We start from the raw sequence: 22,614 nt of genomic DNA on the forward strand, positions 1-22,614 counted from the left end.
ATCGCCACACGTCGCACGTTAACAGCCCCTGGGCTGCTCCTCCCGCAGCCGGGGTCTTTCGGAAATGGAACCAACAGCAGCGCTTGTTTGATCCGTGTTGTGCTTCGTAAATGACACCGACGTTGTTGGAGTCGCGGTGCAAATGCTCGGAGGGGTGTCCTGCAGCACCCACCGTGGCTGTAAGCCCAGGCCGTGCCGCCGAGCCCGGGCCGTGCCGAGCAGCGCTGGCCGCCGTCCGCCTGTGCTGCTCCCCCCGGTTCGGGCGGTGCTTGCGTGGTGCTTTCCCGTGGGGAAAAGAATGCACTTAAAAACCCAGAGGAAAATCCATTTTAAACCCTTGCAAATTGTTGGAGGGAATGGGCTGCTATAAAACTCGAAATTACTGTCAACTCGCTTTTTAAGGTAGAAGGGATTTGAAGTACAGGATAATGTTTAAAGCAGTTTGTTGAGAATGCATCACCTTGTCTGAGCTTACCTTGTGTGGCTTAAATTATAGCAAGAAGGAATTTCTGCATGTTGGTGTCCAGATGGTCTAGTAGCTGGGGTTCTGGCTATGCACAGATAAATAGATTTTAGATAAATACTAGATTTCCATCTGCGGTTTTGCTTAGGGGTTAGATGATATTTAAAGTACTATTCTCTTGCTCTGTTGCAATTTTTAGCCATTTTGAACCTGATTTGAAAGAAAAGAGTCCCATTTTGTCAAAGCTTTGCATCAAAGAATTGAAGTAGAGGCAACAGATCAAAAAGCTTGTACCAGACGTTGAGCAAGACATGTGGGAGTTTGACTTTGTGGATGTGTAAAGCCTGGATTTACCGAGAAATTGTAATTATAGTTTTGCCACAATGACACACAGACGCTGTAGCTAATGTTGTGTCAGCAGTGCCATAAGAATATGCTCTCACTTTGAATAGTTCAATTTAGCATAAATAGTACCTGGTATGTCTAGGAAACATGCTTTTCAGGTGTGAGGGAGCATGACTGAACTAATGCACAGATAGGTGTTTCAGCAGTCGGGAAAAGGTTTTAGAGCTGAAGCTGGGACAGCTTGGTGCCAGGCAGATGTTAGCCAGTGAAGAACAGGGAGAGGCTCCCAGGTGTGCAGGGGCCGGGGGGAGAGAAGGGCTACTGAGGAGGGCAGAGAAGCTGCTTTAAGGAAGACATCTCACCTACTTGCAACGAGCTGGACTCCTGTTTCCTCCACCTTTGTACCTCTCCTTGTCAAAGGAAAGCTTCAGTCCTGAGGAAAGTGCTCCAAGTAGGAAGGGATTGAAGGCTGTGAATGTGGCAGGTATCCGGCCTCCTGTCCCGAGCTGGAGTGTGACGGGGCACTGGGCAGTTTCACTGCTCTTCCTCGGGATCCCTCGGACAACCAAGGAATTCTTGAGCAAAAGCTATGTGGTACCATCAGCAAGTGCTGTAGCAGAGCTGGCTGAAAGCTTGAACTGCCATTGTGTGCTCGCTGCAGGATGGAAGGTGTTCTCTCCTGTAAGCCCTGGCAGTCCATGCCAAGCTCTGCTGCCCAGGGATGAGGGTCTAGGGTCACCCCTGGATGGAGGGAGGGGAGGACAGCCCTAGGTCTGCATGCTGCTCATTCTTTTGGGGGGTGGAAAGGCTGTTGGCGTTGGAAGCTTGGAAAGAGGGAACTGCTCTGTAGTCAACTTCTTGACTCAGTAGCTAGGCTGAATAAAAGTGAGAGGGTCTCTCTTCTTGTCTTTGAAACCAGCCTGCAGACCATTCCTGAGAGGTGGATGGGACCAGCCAAACCACCTACTAGCTGGAGGCTGGCACTGAAGCGAGCTCGCCACCATGCTCTGGGAAACCTCCTTGCTGGAAAACCCAGACACATCCCAGTAGCTGGGGTGGCAGGAGAGTAGGATTCCCTTTGTGCTTAGCAGCTCTCCCATATCTGCATCAGTTTTAGTGCTCTCAGACAAGCTGTTTTACTGATTTGTTTGGGGAATTGCTGGGAAAACTTTGGATGCTTGGTTTTGTTCTTTATTTTAAGTGGTGTGTGTCAGGTTTTATTGCAGTTGCAAACACAGGACCTCCCCTCTGTGAAGCTGGGAGAACATGATGGATGTTTTTGATCTGGACACTGAGTAGGGGTTTGTTTTATTTTGACATAAGTGCTCAGGAAGGACTTTTACAGAAGTGTGAGTGAGTACACAGAGAGCAAAGTGGCAAAGAATTAGGCCTGCTGTGGGCTGGCTTGGTACACCTTTCCCCAGTCATGGGAACTTGTCTGTCATGGGCAGCAGCCACATTATTTTGGTTCTAGGCAGAGATTGCCAGTCCTGCTAAACTGGTAGTGGGTTCAGTCACTCACCCCTACTACAGGTTCAGATGAACCTTGTGTCCTGGAGCTAGCTTCTTTAATTGGATGGGTTTAGGATTCTGGTCCTAAGAGGCAAAAGTACATGTTACCATGTTGGCCCTGCTGCCAAGAAGAGGACGCTCAGGTGACACATCAGGAGAGGCACCGCAGGGTCGTTCTGCCTTGCTGCTGTTCTCGGTGCCGGTGCAGCAGGCATGAAAGAGTCCAGCAGTGATTCATCAGGAATCCTTGGATCTTGGCTGATTCCAATCAGTCCTGCTGGGCTGCTAAAATAGATATGGCCAGAGCATAAAATAGCTAATAAAAACAAAATCCTCCATGGAAAATTCATTCTTCAGGGTGTGAGGTTCCAGTTGCCATGCCAAAGCAAAGCTGAGAGGAGAGAGATTTGAGATTTTCTAGCTTGAGGGAGGGGAGGGGGTATTATTGATCTCATCTCCCAGGTCTTTCCAATCTGTTCGTTTACTCCATTTCACTTAAAAGATTCACATCATGGTAACCTTGATTTATTATCTGATTTCTTTTTTGATTCAACCTCTCAAAATTGTGCACTGGCTTGAACCTGCAGTAATAAACCAGCACAGTTATTCCCTCTTATCTCTGGCATGCATGTAATGCTTTCCCTGTTGCCTGTACCCGATTCATTCTCACAGACAGGCAGCAAGGTGAAATTGTGAAAAGATTGCCCTCTCTCATCAAGAGTATAGGGCGAGCAGAGTTTTCACTCCATTCAAGAGCAGAGCAGAGAGGGCATGGCAGGAAGGGGTTCTGTGGCGTTGTCTGCAGGTCAGGATGAGACTCCAGACAAGTACTGTGCCAGCTGTGGCCTGCAAGACCAGGCAAGGTCTTTGCAGTGCTTAGCTGTGGGAAGCTGGAAGACTCCTACTGCAGAGCTACCAGAAGTAAGAAAGGTCCTAGCAAGGGTTCAGGAGACAAACCACAAGTCAAGTAGGGCTGGATGAGGAGTCTGGGTCTAGCCCTGAGCAGGAATTGATCAGTAAGCTGTATTGGCCTTGGAGTACCTTTGAGAGACACCATGGAGAGCTTTGACTCATAATTTATAGGAATAAGCTACACAGGTATGTGTACATCATTATATCAGTGCATGTGTGCGCAGGCTGGAGGGGTTTGTGTCACTTTAGCTGTTCTAATTAGTTACAATAGTCATCTCTGTGTTTAGACAAGCCTAAAATCAAGGGTTGCATTATCCTCCTGCCAGAAGTCTGAGAGCTGTTCTTAACTGGTATCTCTCAGTGCACAAAGGTTTTTGTAAAATAAAGATGTACAGCTGTGATATTTGCCTGGACTTGCATCTCCCAAGGTGGAAGAGCAGAAATTATTTGTGAGCTGAGCAAAAATATCCCCTGCAGGAGGAGAAAGAGGGGAGCTTCTAGCTATATTTTAATATGTGTTAGGTGATGCTTGAATATCTGTTGTGAATTATTTAAATGGAAGAGGCAGACTTAGACCTGGAAGTAGCTGCATTGGTATCCTAGGCTACTCCCACTGGAGTCAAGTGTGACAAGGTTTTTAAGGGATTTGGGTGCAGCAAAAGTAGTACTTCTTCTGTAGTCCCAGTTCACTCAAATTCTCCTGGCAGCCTTTTGAACGCTGCCACGGATCCGGGAAGCCCCTGCTGCTTAAGGAAAGCAGCTTTTCTTGTGTATGCTGCTGGTCTTCCCACTCCAAACCCCATCTGGAATAATAAAATGGTCTCTTTCTCCAGAGTTAGTGAGCCATTGAGGCAGCCACGTGAGTCTGATGGCCCCCAGGCTGTGAATGCAGTGGTTGGTATCGAATCAGGGGATCGAACCTTCCGTGTTACCCACTCATCGTAGCAAGTCAAGGATATCCAGCACTGTGGGAGGGTGTGGAGGCGTGCCAAAGATACAGTGTGTGACAGGCTCAATGTCTTTCCACTCGTAGCAAGCCCAGGGTTACGTCACAGCATTGTTCTCCTGAGAAGATGGAGAAAGCAAGGAAGGAATTGAGGAATTTTCTGAGTAGGAGCCGTCCCAGTACCAGCAATGAGGCTTCTGCTGGTGTCCCTACTCCAAGAACCTCCAGTAGCTCAGGGGTAAGTGAAAAGAGCAGTTCTTTTTCCAGCACTGTCCCGAAAGGGGAAGACTGATGGTACAGCTGGTGTGGACACATATAGGTTTCACCTCAGGTCCTAGCACTTCCTTTGCTCAGACGCCTTTGTGCCTTGACCTTTACAAAGTGAAGCCATGAGGCGTATCCTGGTCAGAGTTGTGCTGCCTTCCTCAGTAGCCAGTGACAGCACTGTCACGATTGCCTGGATTTAGGATGCCAGTACAGCAGGGCAGGCTTGTGGTTGTGACTGCAGGTGATATTTGGTAGTAAAACCCTAATGACTGGCTGCCTAATCAGCCCCCAGTCAACATCTTAAGCTGACATCAGGCCACATGCTGCTGGCAGATCCCCTGCCCCTGTGCACTGGGCTGAACTTTTCAAGTATTTCTGTCTCTGAGCCTTTTCTGACCACTACTCACAGTCTCAGTTGTTCCTAAAGATTTGGTAAAGTCAGTCTTAGAGTCACACTTTCTCTCTGGACTTCTGTGACCCCCACACACACTGTGTCATGACTGTGCTCTGACACTTCTCTCACATTCCAGGGTGCTTCTGCTGGCCCGCGTGTGTCCCAGTCTTTGGTGAGCCAGGCGGACCTGGAGCAGCACACCCCTAAAGGTAAATACACTGAGGGAACGGGTGGGGCAGGAAACTGGGCTATAACTGTTTAAGGTTGTCTACAGTGGTCATGCTGGGAATTAGGCTGCTGCCTCTGGGTTCATGCTCTGCTTTCATTTTCCTCTCAGTGCTCAGGAACGGTGCTGAGCTGCTTGAATATCCCATGAAAAGTGAATTTCGTTTAGAGGTGCAGCAAAGTGATCTGAGTGGGTGGTAAAACCATTCTTCCTTTTCTCCTGGATATATCCACTTACCCCAGAGTTCAGGGTGGACTGTGCTGGTGCCTGTGGGAGTTCTGGTCCTACTGCCAGGAGAACACTGAATTTGCATGTGTTCTTACTGTGCATGGAGCCAGCAATGTCCCTTTACTGTGAAAATCATAGAATATCCTGAGTTAGAAGGGACCCACAAGGATCATCAAGTTAAACTGCTGGCCCTGCACATGACAACCCCAAAAAATGGGACCTGCCTGTGAGAGCTGTATTTGGGATTTAGGTACCCATAGCCAAAATCACGGTCTTCTCTCATTTATTTATTCTACACCCAGCTGCACCCCAGAGCAGATTGTTCTCTCTAGATGCAAGGGCTCTCTGTGTGTACAGAGCTGCTGGTGCCACCTGCTTACAAGCACTTGTGTCATGGATGCTCAAATATAGGAACAGAGAATGGTTGAAGGTTTGCCAGCACTCTCCTGGCCCCTAGAGCACTCCTGGGGATATGGATCATAGACTGGCAGCGGGTGGGAAGAAACTGTGTGTGTGAGAGGATTTTAGAGAAAGATGGGAACTGTATATACCACCCTCCTGTGCTTAGATGTGACATTTATTTTCATGAGTGAGGACAAATGACTGCTTCCTCAAGTGAATCTTGACAAGCTAGACTCATCTTTAACAAGTGGAGACAGAACTCTATTTATGATCTGCTGCTTCTTCAAGGGGGAAGAAGCCATCAGGTTGGAAATGTAAATGCAAATGAAACACTAAATATTGACATAAATAGTTGATAGTGCACAAAGTGCCATAATGGATGGTGCATGGATTTGGCAACAATGAAGTGACTAAATTGGAACAGCTGTGCTCCTTGACAACAAATACAAATCAGGGCCAGTCTGTAAAGACCCCAAGCAAGAGATGCACACGAGGCTCAAGAGCTGCATTTTAGGGATTCCTCAAAACTATGTTGTGGACCGTGCAAGTGTTTAAGAGCACATTCGTGCCAGGCTAGCTGCCCTTCCTGAGGGAGGGAAATAGAGAAAGTGGAGCCAGTTAGTGGCCATTTCCTTTAGTCTCTAAGCAGACAACATATAGCTACAAGGGTTGAGTCAGGGGCCATTTAAGAAGGACAAGGAATGACCTCTTAGAAGAGCCTTGCTGTACCTAACCATCCTGAAATGTCTGGCTTTAGCATTATTGGCTGCTCTGCACAATTGCTTTTAAATCAAGGGTCACATCCATGACTCCAGAAGCACATGCAATACAGTGAACAATTGGGTTCAAAGCTTGACATTCAAAATACCCAATTACAAATCAGTACCTTAAGTTTCTCCATGATAGAGTGTGAAAGTTCATCAAAGGAAAATCTCTCACTCCACTAAAATCTATTTTTAGTTCAATGCTTAGCTCTGTCTAGGGAATAGTGCTTTTTAAAGCCTGCATGCAATTACTTAATTTAGGTTAAGCTTCAAATTCCCAGTTTGCTGCTGTTCTATTATTTGCAACTTGTTTAGCAATATAAACAGTTTGGTTTATTTATGGGGTAAATGACATGGTTTAATTTCTGCCAGTTATTGGAAATGTATACTTTTTGCTTAGTCCAAATTTCTGTTGAAAACTTCTGGCCAAATGGTGAGATTGTTGGCTGTTTAACTCATTTTTTTCTCACACCATTGCTGATGTGAGTGGGTGGTTTGGTTGAGCAAAAGCTGAGAAGAGAGAGGTTTGTCCCAAGGTGTGAATAGGCACTTCAGCAGACAAAGATGACCTGAGCAACTTCTTTTGCCCTGCAATATTCATAAGCCCTTTATCACCACCTTGACCAAGTTCCTCCCAGCTATGACTGACTCTTGGTCTCAGGGCCCCCCAGAGAGGCAGGGGAATCCCATCCCTTTCCGAGGGTGATGGAAGCTGTGCACTGGAGACAGTAACTTGCCCACTATCATGTAGAGAGTCCATAGCAAAGCTGGGAACAAAACAGAGCTCCTTAGAGCCGGGTCAGTGCCTTGCCCCCTAAAAATCTGCATGACAGTAATCCTCAGTGGAGGTTTCTTCTATGCCATCATTTTGATACTGGAAAACCACAATCACATATTGTAGCAGGGGGAAAAAAGGTCTGTCTTTCTGTTTCTAATTTGATGTCTGCTTGATTTCTCTTATAAATCTAGTGAAGTGACTTCTGCAACCCAGTAGACAGCAGAGTCCTCGTTTGTGTGTGAATGTAAAGCAAAGCGATGCCTGGTGGTTTCAGACATGTGTTTCTCTTTGTCTCTTAGTTACAAAATTGAAGCTGCCTGGGAACTTCAAAAGTCTCCTGGATCAGCAAATGGTTGGACCATCCACTGAGGATGTCACTGAGTCAGATTTCCCTGTACAATCATTTAAGCCCAAAGTGCACATGCCCTTCAAACGGATTCCAGGGCAAAACCCTCGGAAGGTTGAAGAAGAGAGGTGAGTAACCAGAAAATGGCTAGAGGCATCATTGTGGAATGGATGCAGCAGGTTAGGGTGTTGGTTTTTGTTTTCAAGACATGACATATCAAAAATCCTTAAGGAAACCTTATCCTTAAAGGCAATGGTCTCCAAAGTGAGGCGTGCACACATTGCAGAGGGTGCAAAAGACAATTCACTGGGATGAGGGAAGAAAATAATGTTTTTAAATAGTGTTTATGTCATCTTTTTGTCATTCTTTTTTTAATTTCTGGTTTTGTGTATGCTCTATAATGGGTATAATATTTTAGTACAGTAGTACACATATATAATTTATAGATTGGAGTAACTGATCATTCTAGGTCACTTCCACTGAATTATTTTGTGCTATAAATGAAGAAATAGACATGAATGCAATGTGTACTAAAAATATTTTTACTGATAGGGGTGCACAGTAAAAAAGTGGAGTCATAGGCATAGGAATGCTTATAGGCACATCAAATGGTTATTTCCCTTCTGATTTAAACCAGGAGGAGACGGCTGTATCTCACCTTTGATATTGCTGAGCTCTTAGCCAGCAAGGGGATAGACTCTAATCAGCTGATGCCAAGGCACTATGACCCTGACAATATTCCACCTATTGAGGAGACAAAAGATTCTGTCTTTCCCATTTATCTCCCATTAAAGGTAAGAGAGCATGTTTGGTACTTGTGATCTGTCTCCTTGCTTATACCACAGGAGGTTTCTAAGGATGGCAGGACACTTAGCCAGTATTGACGCAGCAAGCAACAAAACAAGGAAATGCTTTGGAACTGTCTTGGGCTCTGAAGGGTCTCTACAAGATGCTGACCATCTTCTGCAGGGTGCCCCCAACTTTTGTCAGAACTGATAGTCCTTGAGAGTGCTCCTCATTGTCCTTTGTGTGTCCAAAGGGAAGGTGCCTCATGCTTCCTACTGAGCACAGTAGTCAGCAGTATTGCTGCAGGAGACCTTTCCAGGTGTTGGTCTGTTCTCCCCAGGAAAGGGCTGGAAGTACAGATACTGCTGTTTGGGAGAAAACTGTGACTAAAGATCAGCACAGCTTTTGCACCTGGACTGGTTTCTGTATTTTGTAGCCCGTTTAGGAACTGAATTTGAATGTTTTCCTCTCATGAAATTTTTTATTTGGGTGTTTTCTTGTTTCTGAAGTAAAGCTTAATTTCACTCATGTCCTTGCTTTTTAGGTATTTGACAATGATGAATATGACTGTCGAACTCCAGAAGAGTGGATCTCACTAGGACTGGAGCCAGGATCTTCTGATAGAAAGCCAGTGCCTGGAAAAGCACTTTTACCTACAGATGATGTACTTGGACATGGTAAAACTTGAATCAGTTACTGCTCAAGCAGGGCAACACTAACAGTTACAGGCCCTTTCAGCAGAAGGGAGCATGTAGATTCTGATGAGTGTAGCTCTGAATAGCAGAAAAGCCATATCTCATTTTGATCAGGCTCAGGCAGTCAGAGCAAGAGATGAGCGATCTCACTGACTGCCAGTCCTGCTCTGGACTGTTCCCACTTTTTAAAAGTAGCCTTTGCCTTTTGACTTCCCGTCAGCACAGACAAAATTTCTCTTTATTGGTGCATAGCTATCTTCATGGAGTTAGGTACCTTCCACACAGTATGTTCTGCCAGGATTTCACTGCAAGTGCAGGATCAGAAGACAAGTTCAGACTACAGTGAGCATACAAATAGTAAACCTGGGCCAAATTAAGTGATGTGGACATTGTTTTCCCGTCATTTGGAGCCTTCTCAATGAGAAGACATTACTATGTACGGTTGTACTGATGTCCAGCCGTGGCTGCAGCTCATATTAACACATCTGCAATAGCTTTAAAGCATGGGAACTGGCATCTACAGCTCTGGAGCAGCCTCCAGAGGCTTGACTGACTGCAAAACTGAAGCATAAAACATAAGCTCTGTGTATCCTTGGGCAGCCAGCATGTGATGGCTGAGTTCTGCTTGCAGCTGTCCTGGGGAACACCACACCTGATCACTGACTCAACTCCTCAGGTTGAGTGGACAGCATAATGCTGTCCTGACTTGTATCCATATTGATACCAATATACATGCATAGCTGTCTGGTGTGTGCAAAAAGTTGGGAATTCTAAGCTGTAAGACCTAAGTTCATTATTTAATTGGTCACAGCAGAAACTATGTGAGATTGACTGAGATTCAAATGAGCAAGTGGATTTGACTGTGGCATCACCACTCTGATATGGAAAGTCCATTTGCTGTAGCCTCCAGGAGAATGGACTAACCCTGTTTTAATCCTTGGCTCTCTCAGAGGACCCCAAAAGCCAGGACTTGATCTACGAGTGGATTGATGTTGGTGTTCTGGATTATGACAAGGAGACAGAGCTCTACTTGGTCCATAAAACAGACAAGAAAGGTCTGGTGCGTGATGAAGAAGGGAGACCCATCCTCAATGGAGGAATAACTCAAGAAGGTGTGTTTCAAATAAGGTCTTTTGGGAGCTGTCATATAGTCTGAGAGCCAGTTCATTATCCATGCTTTTCCTAGCTGGAGATGGGAAGGACACCAAGAAGTCATTTAAACCCTTTCACTGTTATCACTTGATATGTGTCTGTTTAATTTGTCTGAAAAAAACATCCAGGGAAGAGAACTCCACACCTTAATTTGATACCCTGTTTGAGGTTTTGCCTTTGGAGACACCTTTCCTTTTAATCCATCTCCCATCCTTCTGCCTTCAAGAAAAGTAAAATGTTGGTCTTTCTGGGTCAATGCCATTTTGAAAGGGAATGTGGACAGATTAAAATGAAGTACTGTTCTCTTAAAAGGGAATGCCCCTTATCTCTTGCTGTCCTCACCTTTGGTCCCTCATTTTGATCTCCTGCACGCAGCCCAATTATCCCGTCTATCGAAAAGCTGCTGTCAGCACTGCAAGCCGTTCTGAGGTTTGTTTTCCTTGCAGACTCTTGTAAGCTGTACTTTCCTTTCCCAGGAAGAGCTCCATTGTTGCCGTGTCAGTACTGGGTGCCACGAGTTTGCCTGCAGTTCCTGGCCGAGGATCCCCAGGTGTTTGCGGAGCGCGTGGCCTCTGCCGACAGCACGCGCAAGAAGACGCAGGGGCTGCTCATGTACCACTTGTACGTGGACTGCATGGCCACAGAGGGCGTGGAGAGCATCAGTGAGAAAAGCCTGCAGAGGATGAGGTGCTTGGCTATGCAGACTCCCAAACTGAGGGATGAGACAAGGTAAAGCATCAGGTACCTGTCTGGGGGCTCAGCCTTTGGTCCATAAATGTTGTGGGACTCCATAGGGCTACAAAAGAAGTGTCAGTGGAGGCAGATCTTCAGCAGCCAACTCACAGACCATGGATCTCACCTGCCTTCCATTCTGCACACAAGCACACCACTCTGTTGCCCAGAGTGGCAGCAGAAGTAGGCAGATGGCAGCCCCAGGGACACGTGTGCAGGATGGGTGGTGTGTCAGGGTTCCCAGATAAAGTAGGTTCCGTATGCAGACCCACCAAGCCGTGCTTGCACCTGCAGTTAAGTGGCCTTCAACAGCAAGAAGGTTGACAAAAATGGCATGGCTGACCTTGCTGTCTCCCTGTGCTTTGGAGGAACAGAACATTGCTATACTGATCTGCAGACCACCCATTGTCTCCACAGACCTGGCTATTGTCTGCTGGTGACTCTTCTACCTATTAACAGCTGCTAAAACAAATCAAAAGAAGATCTGCACAGGGGGAGGCAAACAGAACAGGAGATCTCCACCTGGATATAATCGAGTATCTCTTTGTGATGCAGTTCATATCAGGGAGGCATTTTAATGTCCCTGGGCTGATGAATCATGAGCCATTGGTGGTGTTGCTGGGAATCAGCCGTGACTGATTGCCCTGCTCAGAAATAGGAAGGTGTGAAGGCCTGCATGGTCTGCCAGCCTGAACTAGAGAGTAGGAGAGTAATTAGTCTCCCTGAGCAGAAATACAGGGATAAAGAAAAGTACTCTGCCTGCTTGAGGTAAAGGATGATGACTTCCTAAGGCAAACAGAGCAGGGTTTCAGCACTAATGTGAGTGTTCTGGCTGAGGAAATGGACAACAAGAGATGTTCAGAAGGAGGCAAATGGGAGGCCAGCTTGGATAGCCCAACTTTTCCTGAACTGCCAGCTATTTTCTTTAGTTTGTGGTTATTTCTCCTTCCCTCTGTAATGTTTCTCCCCAGTGGAGATGTTGCTTTGAATTGAAAGACACTTAAGAAGGCTACAGTCCCAGTCCTCAATCCCCACTGCCTCTGTCATTAAAAGTCCAGTTGATACTTTTGCTGGCTGCTTCATTGTCTGCACAAATCTCCCGATGTGTTCAGTGGTAGATGGGCTTCTGGGTTAGCAAATTTGGGAGGGAGGGAGTGAGGGAGGGGTGGAGTTTGCGGTAAAGCTACAGACATACTTGTGCTCAAACACCATGGGTTCTCAGTGTTTCTGTGTCTTGTAACAGCATGTTAGACTATATGAGCAGCCTGGAGAAAGAAGTGAAATTAGAGTATAAACACATCATGAACAGGATCAGCTTTGACAGAATCATTGCTTCCAAACCCCAGATGTTTTCTTATGTCACCCTGCCAGACAAAGAGGAGAAGGAAGCACCAGAGAAAGGTAGGGGTCACAGTGAAGCAGTTTGAATTCAGTGGAGTTACCTCTTGTCTTTGATAGGATTCGTGGTTTGCTGTAGGAACTCTCAGGTTCATGGTCATGATTAGAGCTCATAAGGGGCAGCAGCAGGAGATTATGTGAGACTTTTGAGCGTGTCTCCTCTTTTTTAGGGTATATTTGCATGTTCATGTTACCTCACTAAAATACATTTGAACTCATCAGCTAAGCTGCAGTAATTCTGCAAGCGTACCCTTAATGGCACCAAATGTTTGGCAGTGTGATTAGCTTAGCACTGTGCTGGGGCTCACTGCCTTGCCTTTGCTGTGCCCAGCTGGCAAATGCCTCAGGTGTGGAAGAGGGCTCAGGCTCTTTTAGAGTCCCAAACAGGAGGAAAATGGCCCCAGTGAAAGACTAGGTGGGGGGAGGCATATTTTGTGCACTTCAATCTTCCAAAGGCTGGAAGGCCTTGAGGTAGTTCACAAGTGGCCTCTCACAGATGAGATGACTCAGCTGTGCCTTGAAGCCTCAGTAGGAAGTTTCTTCAGTTCCAATTTTCTTTCTCATGGAAACTTCATGAGCCAAAGCCTTGGGAAGGTCAGGCACCAAGACAGCACCTCAGCCCCTAATGGGAGGCTGTAGAAGGTCTCTGCTGCAGGGCAGAGACTCCCTCTTTCATCCAGCCCTCTGCTGAAGCTGCTACATGATAAGGCCTATGCATCAGAGCAGAGTCCTTTTCACAAGTGCTTCCCAAAGGGAGCTGTACTCTAAAAACAGAAGCTGGAATGGCTGTTGCACGCAATGACATTATTTTTTTTTTTTTTGGTGCTAGGGCTTGTCTCTATCCCAGACTATCCTTTTCGTAAACAACAGAGAGAATTCAACTTTCTCTCACTCCTGACCAGTCCAGAAGTCATCCATCTCCTTGCACAGGTACAGGATGAGTGCAACAAGGCAGCTGTCATGTCTCTGTTTAACACAACCTTAACCAAAACTGTCACTCTGGAGGAATTTGAAAAGATCCAGACCGAGACCTTCACTCAGGTGAGCAGAAGAAGTGTGAGGGGTGACTGCATGGAGCAGCCAGCAGTGCTGTCAGTGTGTATTAGACAGATGCAGCAGCTGCAGATTGATTTTCTGGAAACTGATGAGCTGTCGAAGGAGACATCATGTTTGGGGCAGGGAGGAATTTGCATGTGCCTGTCAAATTTATTGGGGTGTGGGGAGAATGGGCTGAAAGAGTCATAGTCTCCTGGTTAGGATCAGCCAGTGCTGACCATCAGAGCAGTCCTTTTCACAAGTGCTTCCCAAAGGGAGCTGTACTCTAAAAACAGAAAGCGGGATGGCTTGTTCACGCAATGACATTATTTTTTTTTTTTTTGGTGCTAGGGCTTGTCTCTATCCCAGACTATCCTTTTCGTAAACAACAGAGAGAATTCAACTTTCTCTCACTCCTGACCAGTCCAGAAGTCATCCATCTCCTTGCACAGGTACAGGATGAGTGCAACAAGGCAGCTGTCATGTCTCTGTTTAACACAACCTTAACCAAAACTGTCACTCTGGAGGAATTTGAAAAGATCCAGACCGAGACCTTCACTCAGGTGAGCAGAAGAAGTGTGAGGGGTGACTGCATGGAGCAGCCAGCAGTGCTGTCAGTGTGTATTAGACAGATGCAGCAGCTGCAGATTGATTTTCTGGAAACTGATGAGCTGTCGAAGGAGACATCATGTTTGGGGCAGGGAGGAATTTGCATGTGCCTGTCAAATTTATTGGGGTGTGGGGAGAATGGGCTGAAAGAGTCATAGTCTCCTGGTTAGGATCAGCCAGTGCTGACCATGCTCTTAAGTCATGTGTTAAACAAGTGGCCATAAAGGGCTGCAGCCCCTCTTTCCTCCACCTGGTTTATATGCAGATATGAGTCCTGGTTGGCATTCAAAAGTTTCTCTTTTTTCCCCTTTTATTTCTTTTTCTTTATTTCCCCATCCATCCAGTTGCAAGGCACAAGATCCTTGATTCCCCCTGAAACACTCACGGGGGTAATGTTTTTCTACACTCTGTGTTCTTTATGTACTTAATTAAATTACTCTGCTTGCAATGCCAGCAGATAGAGTAGGACAAAAATTTGCAACTCTGTGGTAATGCCCACCAGAGGATCTTCATGTCCTCTGATTGAGGGCAGCACGTTGCGCCCTGGATGTGGCCACACAGAGTAGGTTGCACACTAAATCAGTGGCAGAGAATGTGCTGGTCCTTCCCAGTCCCATGCTGTTTCAGCTTGGCAGTGTTGTCATCCACTCAGTGACTAAGGTTCTTTTATTACACACAAACAGCAAACTGCCTGTGGAGCAGAAGTGACACTTGGTGGTATTTTTAATAAATTAAAATACTGCAAACTGCTGCTGCCCTTGGCTTCTTCTGCTCTTTCTTCTCACTTGTCAAGAGAAGACAGCATTCTGTCCTTTACGTGCTCATCCTACTGTCTACAACTTTTTGTGAGGGACCCTGACACAGGCAGCTCCAGGGATACTGCTCTATAGAAAAGAGAACAAAAAGGAAACAGTGTGTATAAAACAGAGAATAGAGAACTCCCACTTTTTAATATCAGGCTTTCTTTTTGTGGGTCTTTTGTCAGTGAAGGAGATATATGACCAGGTTCAGATGCCACATGTGTGGGGAAGGGGGTTGAGAGCTACTTTTAGCTACCACAGCTCTGAGACAACAGTTTCCTTTCACAGCAGAGAAAGGTCCAGCAGCCCCAGTTAGCAGCTCACCTTGCCATAATGTTTTCCCATCAGCCCTCGGAGGATTACTCAGCGTGCTTTTTTCTTTGCCCTAGGTTCAGGAATTTCTTAAGGATACTTGGGTCAATACTGTAAAGATTGCGATTAAGAGCAGCCTTAGCAATGCAGGCAAATGGTTTGACCTGGAGCAGAGTGACTGGGATGCCTACCAGAGGTCCAAGCTGTGTAAGCTGATGGAGCGCATCAGATTCATGCTTCAGGACTCTCTGCGGTACCTGGTCCAGAGATCTCTCATCAGCTTCACCCAGTTTGTGCTGGATGCTTGCCAGAGTGTCCTGAATTGCTCAAAGGACATGAAATGGGGAAGTGACATCGCCATCAGTCCCTACATGTAAGAAAGAAAGAAAAATAAGGGATGGAAAGAGCAGAAAAGTATAGTGCTGTTGTCTTTTTAACTACTGTTTTGCAAGCAAGCTTTGCTCTGTATGGGGGCTTTAAGCTGGGCTGTTTTCCCTAATCCCCCACTTGACACGTTCACTGGGGTATGGAAGAAGGACAGGGAGCTGGCTGCTCTGTTAGTACAGCTTTCCAGCTGCAGCCCATCAGAACCAAGGTCTGCTGTTTTGATGTACTGTTCTAAAGACCAGCCACCTCCAACATTCTTGCGGGAGCAAATTGTTACTGCTAGATTCTTTCTGGATGCCAGGAGGAAGAATATCAGGAGCATGGCTGCTTAATTTCATTCTTAGATGAAACCTCAGAATTAGAATCTAACCTGGGATCTCTGAAAAATACCAAATTTAGGTTATCACAGTGCCTAAAATTTTATTCCACTGGGTATTGATTTAAGGATTTTTGCTTTTTGTGGTGTTAAAGAAGGAGCATTTAGAAATGGAAAGGCAGAAGAAAAGAAAAAAAAAAGCCCTGCCACCCATGAGGCCTCTTACCTTTAAGGCAGTGGAAGTCTTGACACTGACTTCAGCTGATCCTGAGCCGTGCTGGTCACATGCAAAATTGGGAAAATCTAATATAACTTCTGGAAGGTGCATTTTAGGAGTATATTGGAGATACTGAATGCCTAGTTTGAAGAGCACATGCGATTTTTCTGTAAAGCAGCTCCAGTTCTCAAGATAAGGTTATGACTTTTGGGGATCCTGATATGTCATGGTTGATGGTTCCTTCACCTATGATAGAAAAAGGTTCTCAGAGTCTTTAATGGTAAATTCAGAACACAGTGTTTTATATTTTCATCTGCATGAGACAGTCCTCTTATCCTCTGCTTTCCTTTCCTGTCCAGGAGGCATTTTAGTATCAGCACCAGAGCAATACAGTTGTGTATCGTTGTCTCAAAAAGCATCCCTGTTCTTTCTTATCTCTGCCCACCACAGGCCTCAAGGGAATCCACTCTTTGTAACAAACATTAAGCTAGACAGCAGTGGCATCCTCTACAGCCCCTCTGTGGAGAGCTTTGAGACATCCCTCATTGCTCTGTTCGACAGCGGAATCCTGGCGACTCACACTATCCCACAGCTGGAGCAGGTGAACACTTGTGCATCAACAGTGATACAGCTGTGCACGTGTCAGTGCATTGCAGCTCAGCACAGACACCCCTGAGCTCGTACTCAGGGAGAGGTGCAGAAGTGGGTACTTGGGAGTTCAGTTAAATTAATCTGGGTACAGCACTGTGCTCATGCAGTTCTGTTCTGATAGGATTTTGTCAGTCTCCCCAGCCTCATAGCTCTTTTGTCTGGTGGTTATTTCTGCTTTTGTGTTGCAGGTTCTGTGGGCACATGGACACTCTGGTTGCCCTGAGTGCATGGTGGCTGGTAAAAGCAGACTCATAAAGGAAATAGTATTGTTTCCAATTCTGTCAGTTTGATGCAGGTCTCTTCTGCATATGCATCCTTCTGTCTGCTACTGTGAAAGCCCTGTCTCCCTAGATCCTCATTCTTTGGGGAGTGGGGCACATAAAACTGATAAAACAATTCCTGACACAATGTAGAAGTGTGGACTGCAGGAGTTCCCAAAGGTGCCACCAGGGATTGCCTTTCCCCTCTCCTGAGGAGGCACAGTTAGCTCTGTTAGTCCTGAAAGACCTCTCTTGTTCCCCTTCCAGTATGTGTTGGAGAACATGGATATCACAGGCACCCACATGCTGGAATCAGTGGGTTTGCAAGAGCCAGAAGTGGAAGAGCTACGGGAGGCTCTGCGCTCTGCCATTCAGAAGACTGGGATCCCACTCAAAGCCTACGGCAAGAAATATGAGAAGTTCTTAGAGATAAATAACAATGACATCAAGTACTTCCTAAAGTAAGTGGCTTCTGACAAAACCCCTGTGACCCCAGTGACAAGCCTTTGTGGAAGCTGTTGTGTGGATGTTCATGAGAGTGTGGGGCCTGTTCTGAGACCACGTGCCTCAGATGTGAGATCAGGCCCCTGTCAGAGGCTGCCTTCAGTCATGGGTGACAGTCCATGCTTTTAGAGGACACTGGTGGTGGCACTGGGAATTTCTTCCTGTCTCTGACAGCAGTCACATTCCTGTCATGCTTGTCAGTATAATTGGAGATATTAATGGCCCTAAAAATGAATCATCCTGTTTGAGAATCCAGTTAGCATACTTGACTCTGACCTCCTTCATATAGTGTCTGCTCAGGCTGATAGCATTCTGTAGAATGTTTTCTTTTGTTTCAACTTCATTGTTTTCACTGCCAAAACTCCTTGCACCTATTCTGTCCTTTAGCCTCTGTTACTTTAATGGACTTCTGTTTAGGTATTATGTTTTCTCCAAACAGTGGGAATGAAGCCCTTTTCTCTTTTCGTATTCCAGCTTAATCAATTTACAAATCCCATCTGACAAAGTCCTGTCTCTCCCCAGAACACACTGAAGTGCCTATCCTCCCCTGAAGTGCCTCCTGATGCTGTCCTGTTTACACCAGTGCTTCTATTTTGTCTCTCCCTCTCTTGTTGCCGTATTTCCTCTTTCATCTCTTTTTTCTACTCCTTTTCTGCAGCTAAAATACTTCGTGCTCTTATTCCACTCCACATCTATTGTGTAAATGTATGCCTCATTAATTTCATGTCTTGATCCTTTGAGTGGACACAAACAGCCTGGATGCTGAAATATTCTCAAATATTAAGGTCTACACTGCCATTTTTTTGTTGGTGTTTTAATTTACAGAGACTATCAAGAGCAATTTCCACCTACCCAGGAGGTGATGAAGATAGTAAGCACGTACTTGTCTGAAAAGGAGACCCTGGACCACCTTCTACCTAGTTCTATTATCATTGGCCCCTTTCAAGTCAGGATAGAACATATTAGGCATGATCTGTCTGACAAACACAAAGCACTTGCCACTGCTATGTTGGACATGCTGGCTAAAACCCTCCATTCTCAGGTGCAGAAAGTAAGTTACCTGGTTCAGTGGATTATCTGTCTGTGTCTTGTCTTGTCCTTCTGCTTTTGAAGTTGCTGTGTTTTTGTGAAATGGCCAAAAGGCCGCATTAATGAGGATATTTTAAAGATCTCACTGGGGTGATTATTTAAAATTAAAATTATAGGGGATATATGCAAACTCAACCAAATCAAGTATTAAATATACTTAAGAAATTACATGCCTGAAAGCTGTATCTCATGAGATGAATTCTTCAAGACCTTGCCATCTTACAAAAGTGTGTTGGTGGATTGAAAAGATCTGTCTAGTAGACAACTGGAAAGTCCTTTTGCTTGCTCTGAGGATAACTGGAATATAGGCAATTGCCTCTGCCAGCTGGTTGTCTAAATCTGTTATTATCATCATTTCCACTACATACCTGCAGTTCCTCTTCCTCATTTTTTGGCAGTCTCATTCAGTTTGACCTCAAATGAGATGGATGGGAAAAGACTGTGAAAAGAAAAACCAGAACAGGGCTGTGTACTCATCACTTAGACCACCTTCAGAATGGGAAGTGGGTGGATCATGGCAGGTTTTCCAGTTTGCCTATTAGCAATTGGTGACTTTTTGATGGTCTTTGCTGGGTCCTGCTGCAGATCTGTGAGGCATATGAAACGGTCAGCGTCAAAATGCATGAGAAACCAAAGAACATCGAGGAGCTGACCGAGCTGCGGGACTGGCTGAAGGGAGTGCCCGAGCAGCTGGCAGTGCAGCAGGTAGGGCAGGCTCTCCTTTGGACAGGGACTTCAAGGGAAGTGAGGAGGAAATTTGTCAATGTAATGTGTGGTGTCTCAGAAGCAGAACTCCATTTTTTTTACTTGCACGTCTTTGCGTGCAATGCCACGAGATTCCTGGCTTTGTATTTTTATAATTCCTAAGATTTGTATTTTTAAATACACATATCACAAATTTAAATATCTTTGCAAAACAAAATAGAAGTTAAAAATCTTGCCTAAAATACTTACATGTGCATTTTGCTGCCTTCATGATCCATTCTGCATTTGTATACTGAACAGCTATCTTCTAAAAATGAATGCTGTTTTCCGGAAAATCTTTCTGTTACCCAGTGCTCAAATTGCTGTTAATATATTTTTTCTAATAGGACATTTCAGTACCGAGTTATTTCAAAGTTATTTGAAGTGTAAGTCTTTTCCTAGCTGAACAAATGGGGAACAAAGGCATCAAGCTGTAAGCTGACTTGTCTATGCCAATGAGGGAACCTGGAGGATAACCTAAAACACTCGATTTCTGTCCAGCACTTTATCCACTAGGTCACACTTCTTTTCATTCCCATAGAACAGAGGGTGATGATGGCACGATCATTCACAGAACAAGGGGTTGTAAATCCATTCCCACTGTTCACACAGCACAGAAGCAGCCCACATCACATTAAGCTTGTGTGACTAACGCTCTTCAAAGGCACCTCATGAAAATGAGGTGTACACCAGAGACTTGGAATCAGCATGGTCTAAAGGTGTCTACTTTTTGTCTCTTTCTCTCACCCTGTGCAGCAACTGATTGAGGAAGTCATGGAAGATTACAAGGTCATGGACGACTTCCTTTACAATCTTACTGAAGAAGATTTCACCGACAAGTGAGCACAAGGCATTTCTCCCACCGTCAAAGTGGGACTCTTTGCAGCAATTACCATTCTCAGTGCTTCAGGGGCCATGTGTCTATCAAGGGCTCCTGCAGAACTTCTAAGTGTCTCTCAGGCTATATGAGCACTGAATTCTTGAAATGAAGTTCGTAGACAAGAAGTGTGAGTTCATGCTGCCTTCTGGCCTGGGGCAAGGCAAACTGGTAGCTATTAACCTGTTTAACATAGTAAAGCCCTTTTCTCTGGGTGGTTTTTTTTTTGGATTTTGGGATTTTTTTGAGATACTTGCAAGGTCTCAAAGTGTGTGGTTTAGTCTGTGTCTGAAACTAAATGAACACTTCTAAGATAGAAACACTCCCAGGGTTTTCTTAGGACTAGGAAAGAATCTGAACCCTTATTATTACTGCAGTTCTTCTCCAAGCAGCCTCCTCTTAGTTTTGTTATTCAGATTGTGGCCTGACTATGCCCCAATAGCAGTGTCAGCTCACAAACACAGCTACAAGGCTTCTAAAGTTTGCTCAGCCCGGGAAGCACTTCTCTTATGACATGTACTTGGTCCAGCATGTCTGCAACCTGACTGAGTCTCTGCAGAGTGCTCCTGAAACTAGAAACGTGGGGTGCAAGGTGCAAAAACCCCACAGAAGCTGCAGGAAAGCAGCTCAGCCACAGCCCTGCTTGGAGCCGAGCGCTGCCACAGGCAGGACCAGTAGGAGATGGCTGCATCCCCAGGTGCTGGGAGGGGTGTGACCTCCAGTGTAATGTGCAAACCTTGTACCTGGCATTGCACACAGGCTGAGGGTCCAAATGGAGGCAGTAATAGGTGGGCTATGGCTGAGCAAGAACTGAGAAACCTGCCTGGGAAGGAGCAGCCACTTTGTGCAGCCTCTCCTGGATCTACAACGCTCTCCCAAGGGCACGCTGCAGAATCCTGGGCTTCCCTGCATCTGGGTTATGCTGGCCCCTCACTGCCCTGATTAACAGGAGACTGGCTTTTTTAGTAGCCCTGAAAAGCCATAAGCCAAGAGTCTGACCCCATTTTTTTTTCAGCTCCTTGCAAATACATTCAAAGACAGACATTCCCTCTGGATGCCAACTGTTATTTTGCTGTCTCCTAGCTTTTCAGCAATGTAGTGGATTTGTTCCTTTTAAAAAGGCCCTGCACTTCTCCCCAGCTCTCTCCAGCTGAATAGCCTAGTCACAAGGACTGCATATCAACAAGACAAGCTGGAAAAAAATGTTTTGTTGAAAGCACATGTGTTTCTGTTGTTGTAAAGCTTCCTTGTTTGGTGGGATTTCGCTTTCTCATTCTGTTATTTTCAGCATTTCAAACATATGCTCAAAAAGCTTGTCTCTTTCTCCTATTTTTTTTCCCTATTTGTTTTCTTGTATCATGTGAATGCAGGTGGACTGCCAGTTACTGGCCAGTGAAAATGTCTATGGACTCAGAGGCCATTCAGCTCCAGCACATTGAGGATGAAGAAAGATTTCGCAAAATGCAGATTTTGGATCAGAAGGCATTTCAAGACAAAATGGATGAAATGCAGGTATTAAGCCCCTGACAATGAACTGTCCATAGAAGGGGGTCTTGAAGCTCTTGTGGTCAGCCAGGTGGGAAACTTTCAGATGAGATTTTACTCAGATGAATTTCAAGGTGAATGTGTTGTTAGACCAAATATTAACACACCCTCCCTTGGCTTTTTGTTGGCTTTTGATTAAGACTTTCCATTTTGTGTGAAAGACAATACTCTGCAGAAATACTCATTTTTCATTGAGAAGGTGTTTATACAGTGTTCCAATTCTTGGTGCTCGGGCAACGCTGGCACCTCCTTTTTCTTTCTTGTGTACTCAGTTCCCTGCAGAGCATGTCCTATGATGCGCTGCCATCAAGGGGGAAAATACAGCATTCAGCCATGGAACTCATCTTGTGGGAAAAGACCCTGAAATAATTGCAGAGTTTTGGAACTGAGATACATCTGATGTCTGCTAAAACAGTCTGAATTTTATTTTTTCCTCAGAAACTCTTAAATTCAGGGGAAAAAAGCCATTTTAGAAAGGTGTAATCATTGACCTAGATTATCTTGGAAACAGGTTCCCAAAATGATAATACCCCAACACTGGATCAAAAAACCCAAGCAAATAAAAACCAAACCCACACAAAATACCAGAACAAAATCCAAACCAAACAAACCAACCCAAGTCACCAAAACAAAACACAAAATCTATTAGAGACGCCGTAGATATGTGTTGTTAAACAATTTTTGGAAACAAGCTGAGTGACTAGTAGAGCTATCATTTGCACTTTACTGACTCTGTAGCAAATAACAGTATAAATTCAGCATCAAATTTAAGCACAGATTATTGTTCCTATTCCTAGGGGGTTAACTATTGTCACAAAGAAGACAAGCAGCTGGTCATCACATTTGCAGTTTCCTCCACCTGACCAGTGGTTATTGCTCCTCCTCACCACTTTCACCATGGTCTGAACAGAAGTTGAATTGG

General features: G+C 45.3%; 1 protein-coding gene across 2 annotated transcripts in view; it reads left to right on the forward strand.

Annotated features, from left to right (window-relative positions):
* The first annotated feature begins 16 nt into the window (after positions 1-16).
* The window catches only part of DNAH1 (dynein axonemal heavy chain 1), a 72,406-nt gene continuing 49,808 nt past the window's right edge, over positions 17-22,614 (forward strand). The window contains exons 1-16 of one of the 2 annotated variants that reach the window (XM_017732382.1): positions 17-4,416; positions 4,976-5,048; positions 7,537-7,711; positions 8,221-8,377; positions 8,914-9,046; positions 10,015-10,176; positions 10,693-10,945; positions 12,192-12,349; positions 13,176-13,387; positions 15,180-15,475; positions 16,473-16,623; positions 17,201-17,394; positions 18,263-18,488; positions 19,112-19,231; positions 20,027-20,109; positions 21,518-21,659. In XM_017732382.1, coding sequence (XP_017587871.1) covers positions 4,306-4,416; positions 4,976-5,048; positions 7,537-7,711; positions 8,221-8,377; positions 8,914-9,046; positions 10,015-10,176; positions 10,693-10,945; positions 12,192-12,349; positions 13,176-13,387; positions 15,180-15,475; positions 16,473-16,623; positions 17,201-17,394; positions 18,263-18,488; positions 19,112-19,231; positions 20,027-20,109; positions 21,518-21,659 — 2,646 coding nt within the window. In that variant the 5' untranslated portion in view covers positions 17-4,305. Of the gene's footprint in view, positions 4,417-4,975; positions 5,049-7,536; positions 7,712-8,220; positions 8,378-8,913; positions 9,047-10,014; positions 10,177-10,692; positions 10,946-12,191; positions 12,350-13,175; positions 13,388-13,736; positions 13,945-15,179; positions 15,476-16,472; positions 16,624-17,200; positions 17,395-18,262; positions 18,489-19,111; positions 19,232-20,026; positions 20,110-21,517; positions 21,660-22,614 lie in introns of those variants that run through there. The other variant, XM_017732381.1, reaches the window with a different exon arrangement.

Source organism: Corvus brachyrhynchos, unplaced genomic scaffold (genome assembly GCF_000691975.1).
Source record: "Corvus brachyrhynchos isolate BGI_N302 unplaced genomic scaffold, ASM69197v1 scaffold4, whole genome shotgun sequence".
Classification (NCBI taxonomy): Eukaryota; Metazoa; Chordata; class Aves; order Passeriformes; family Corvidae; genus Corvus; species Corvus brachyrhynchos.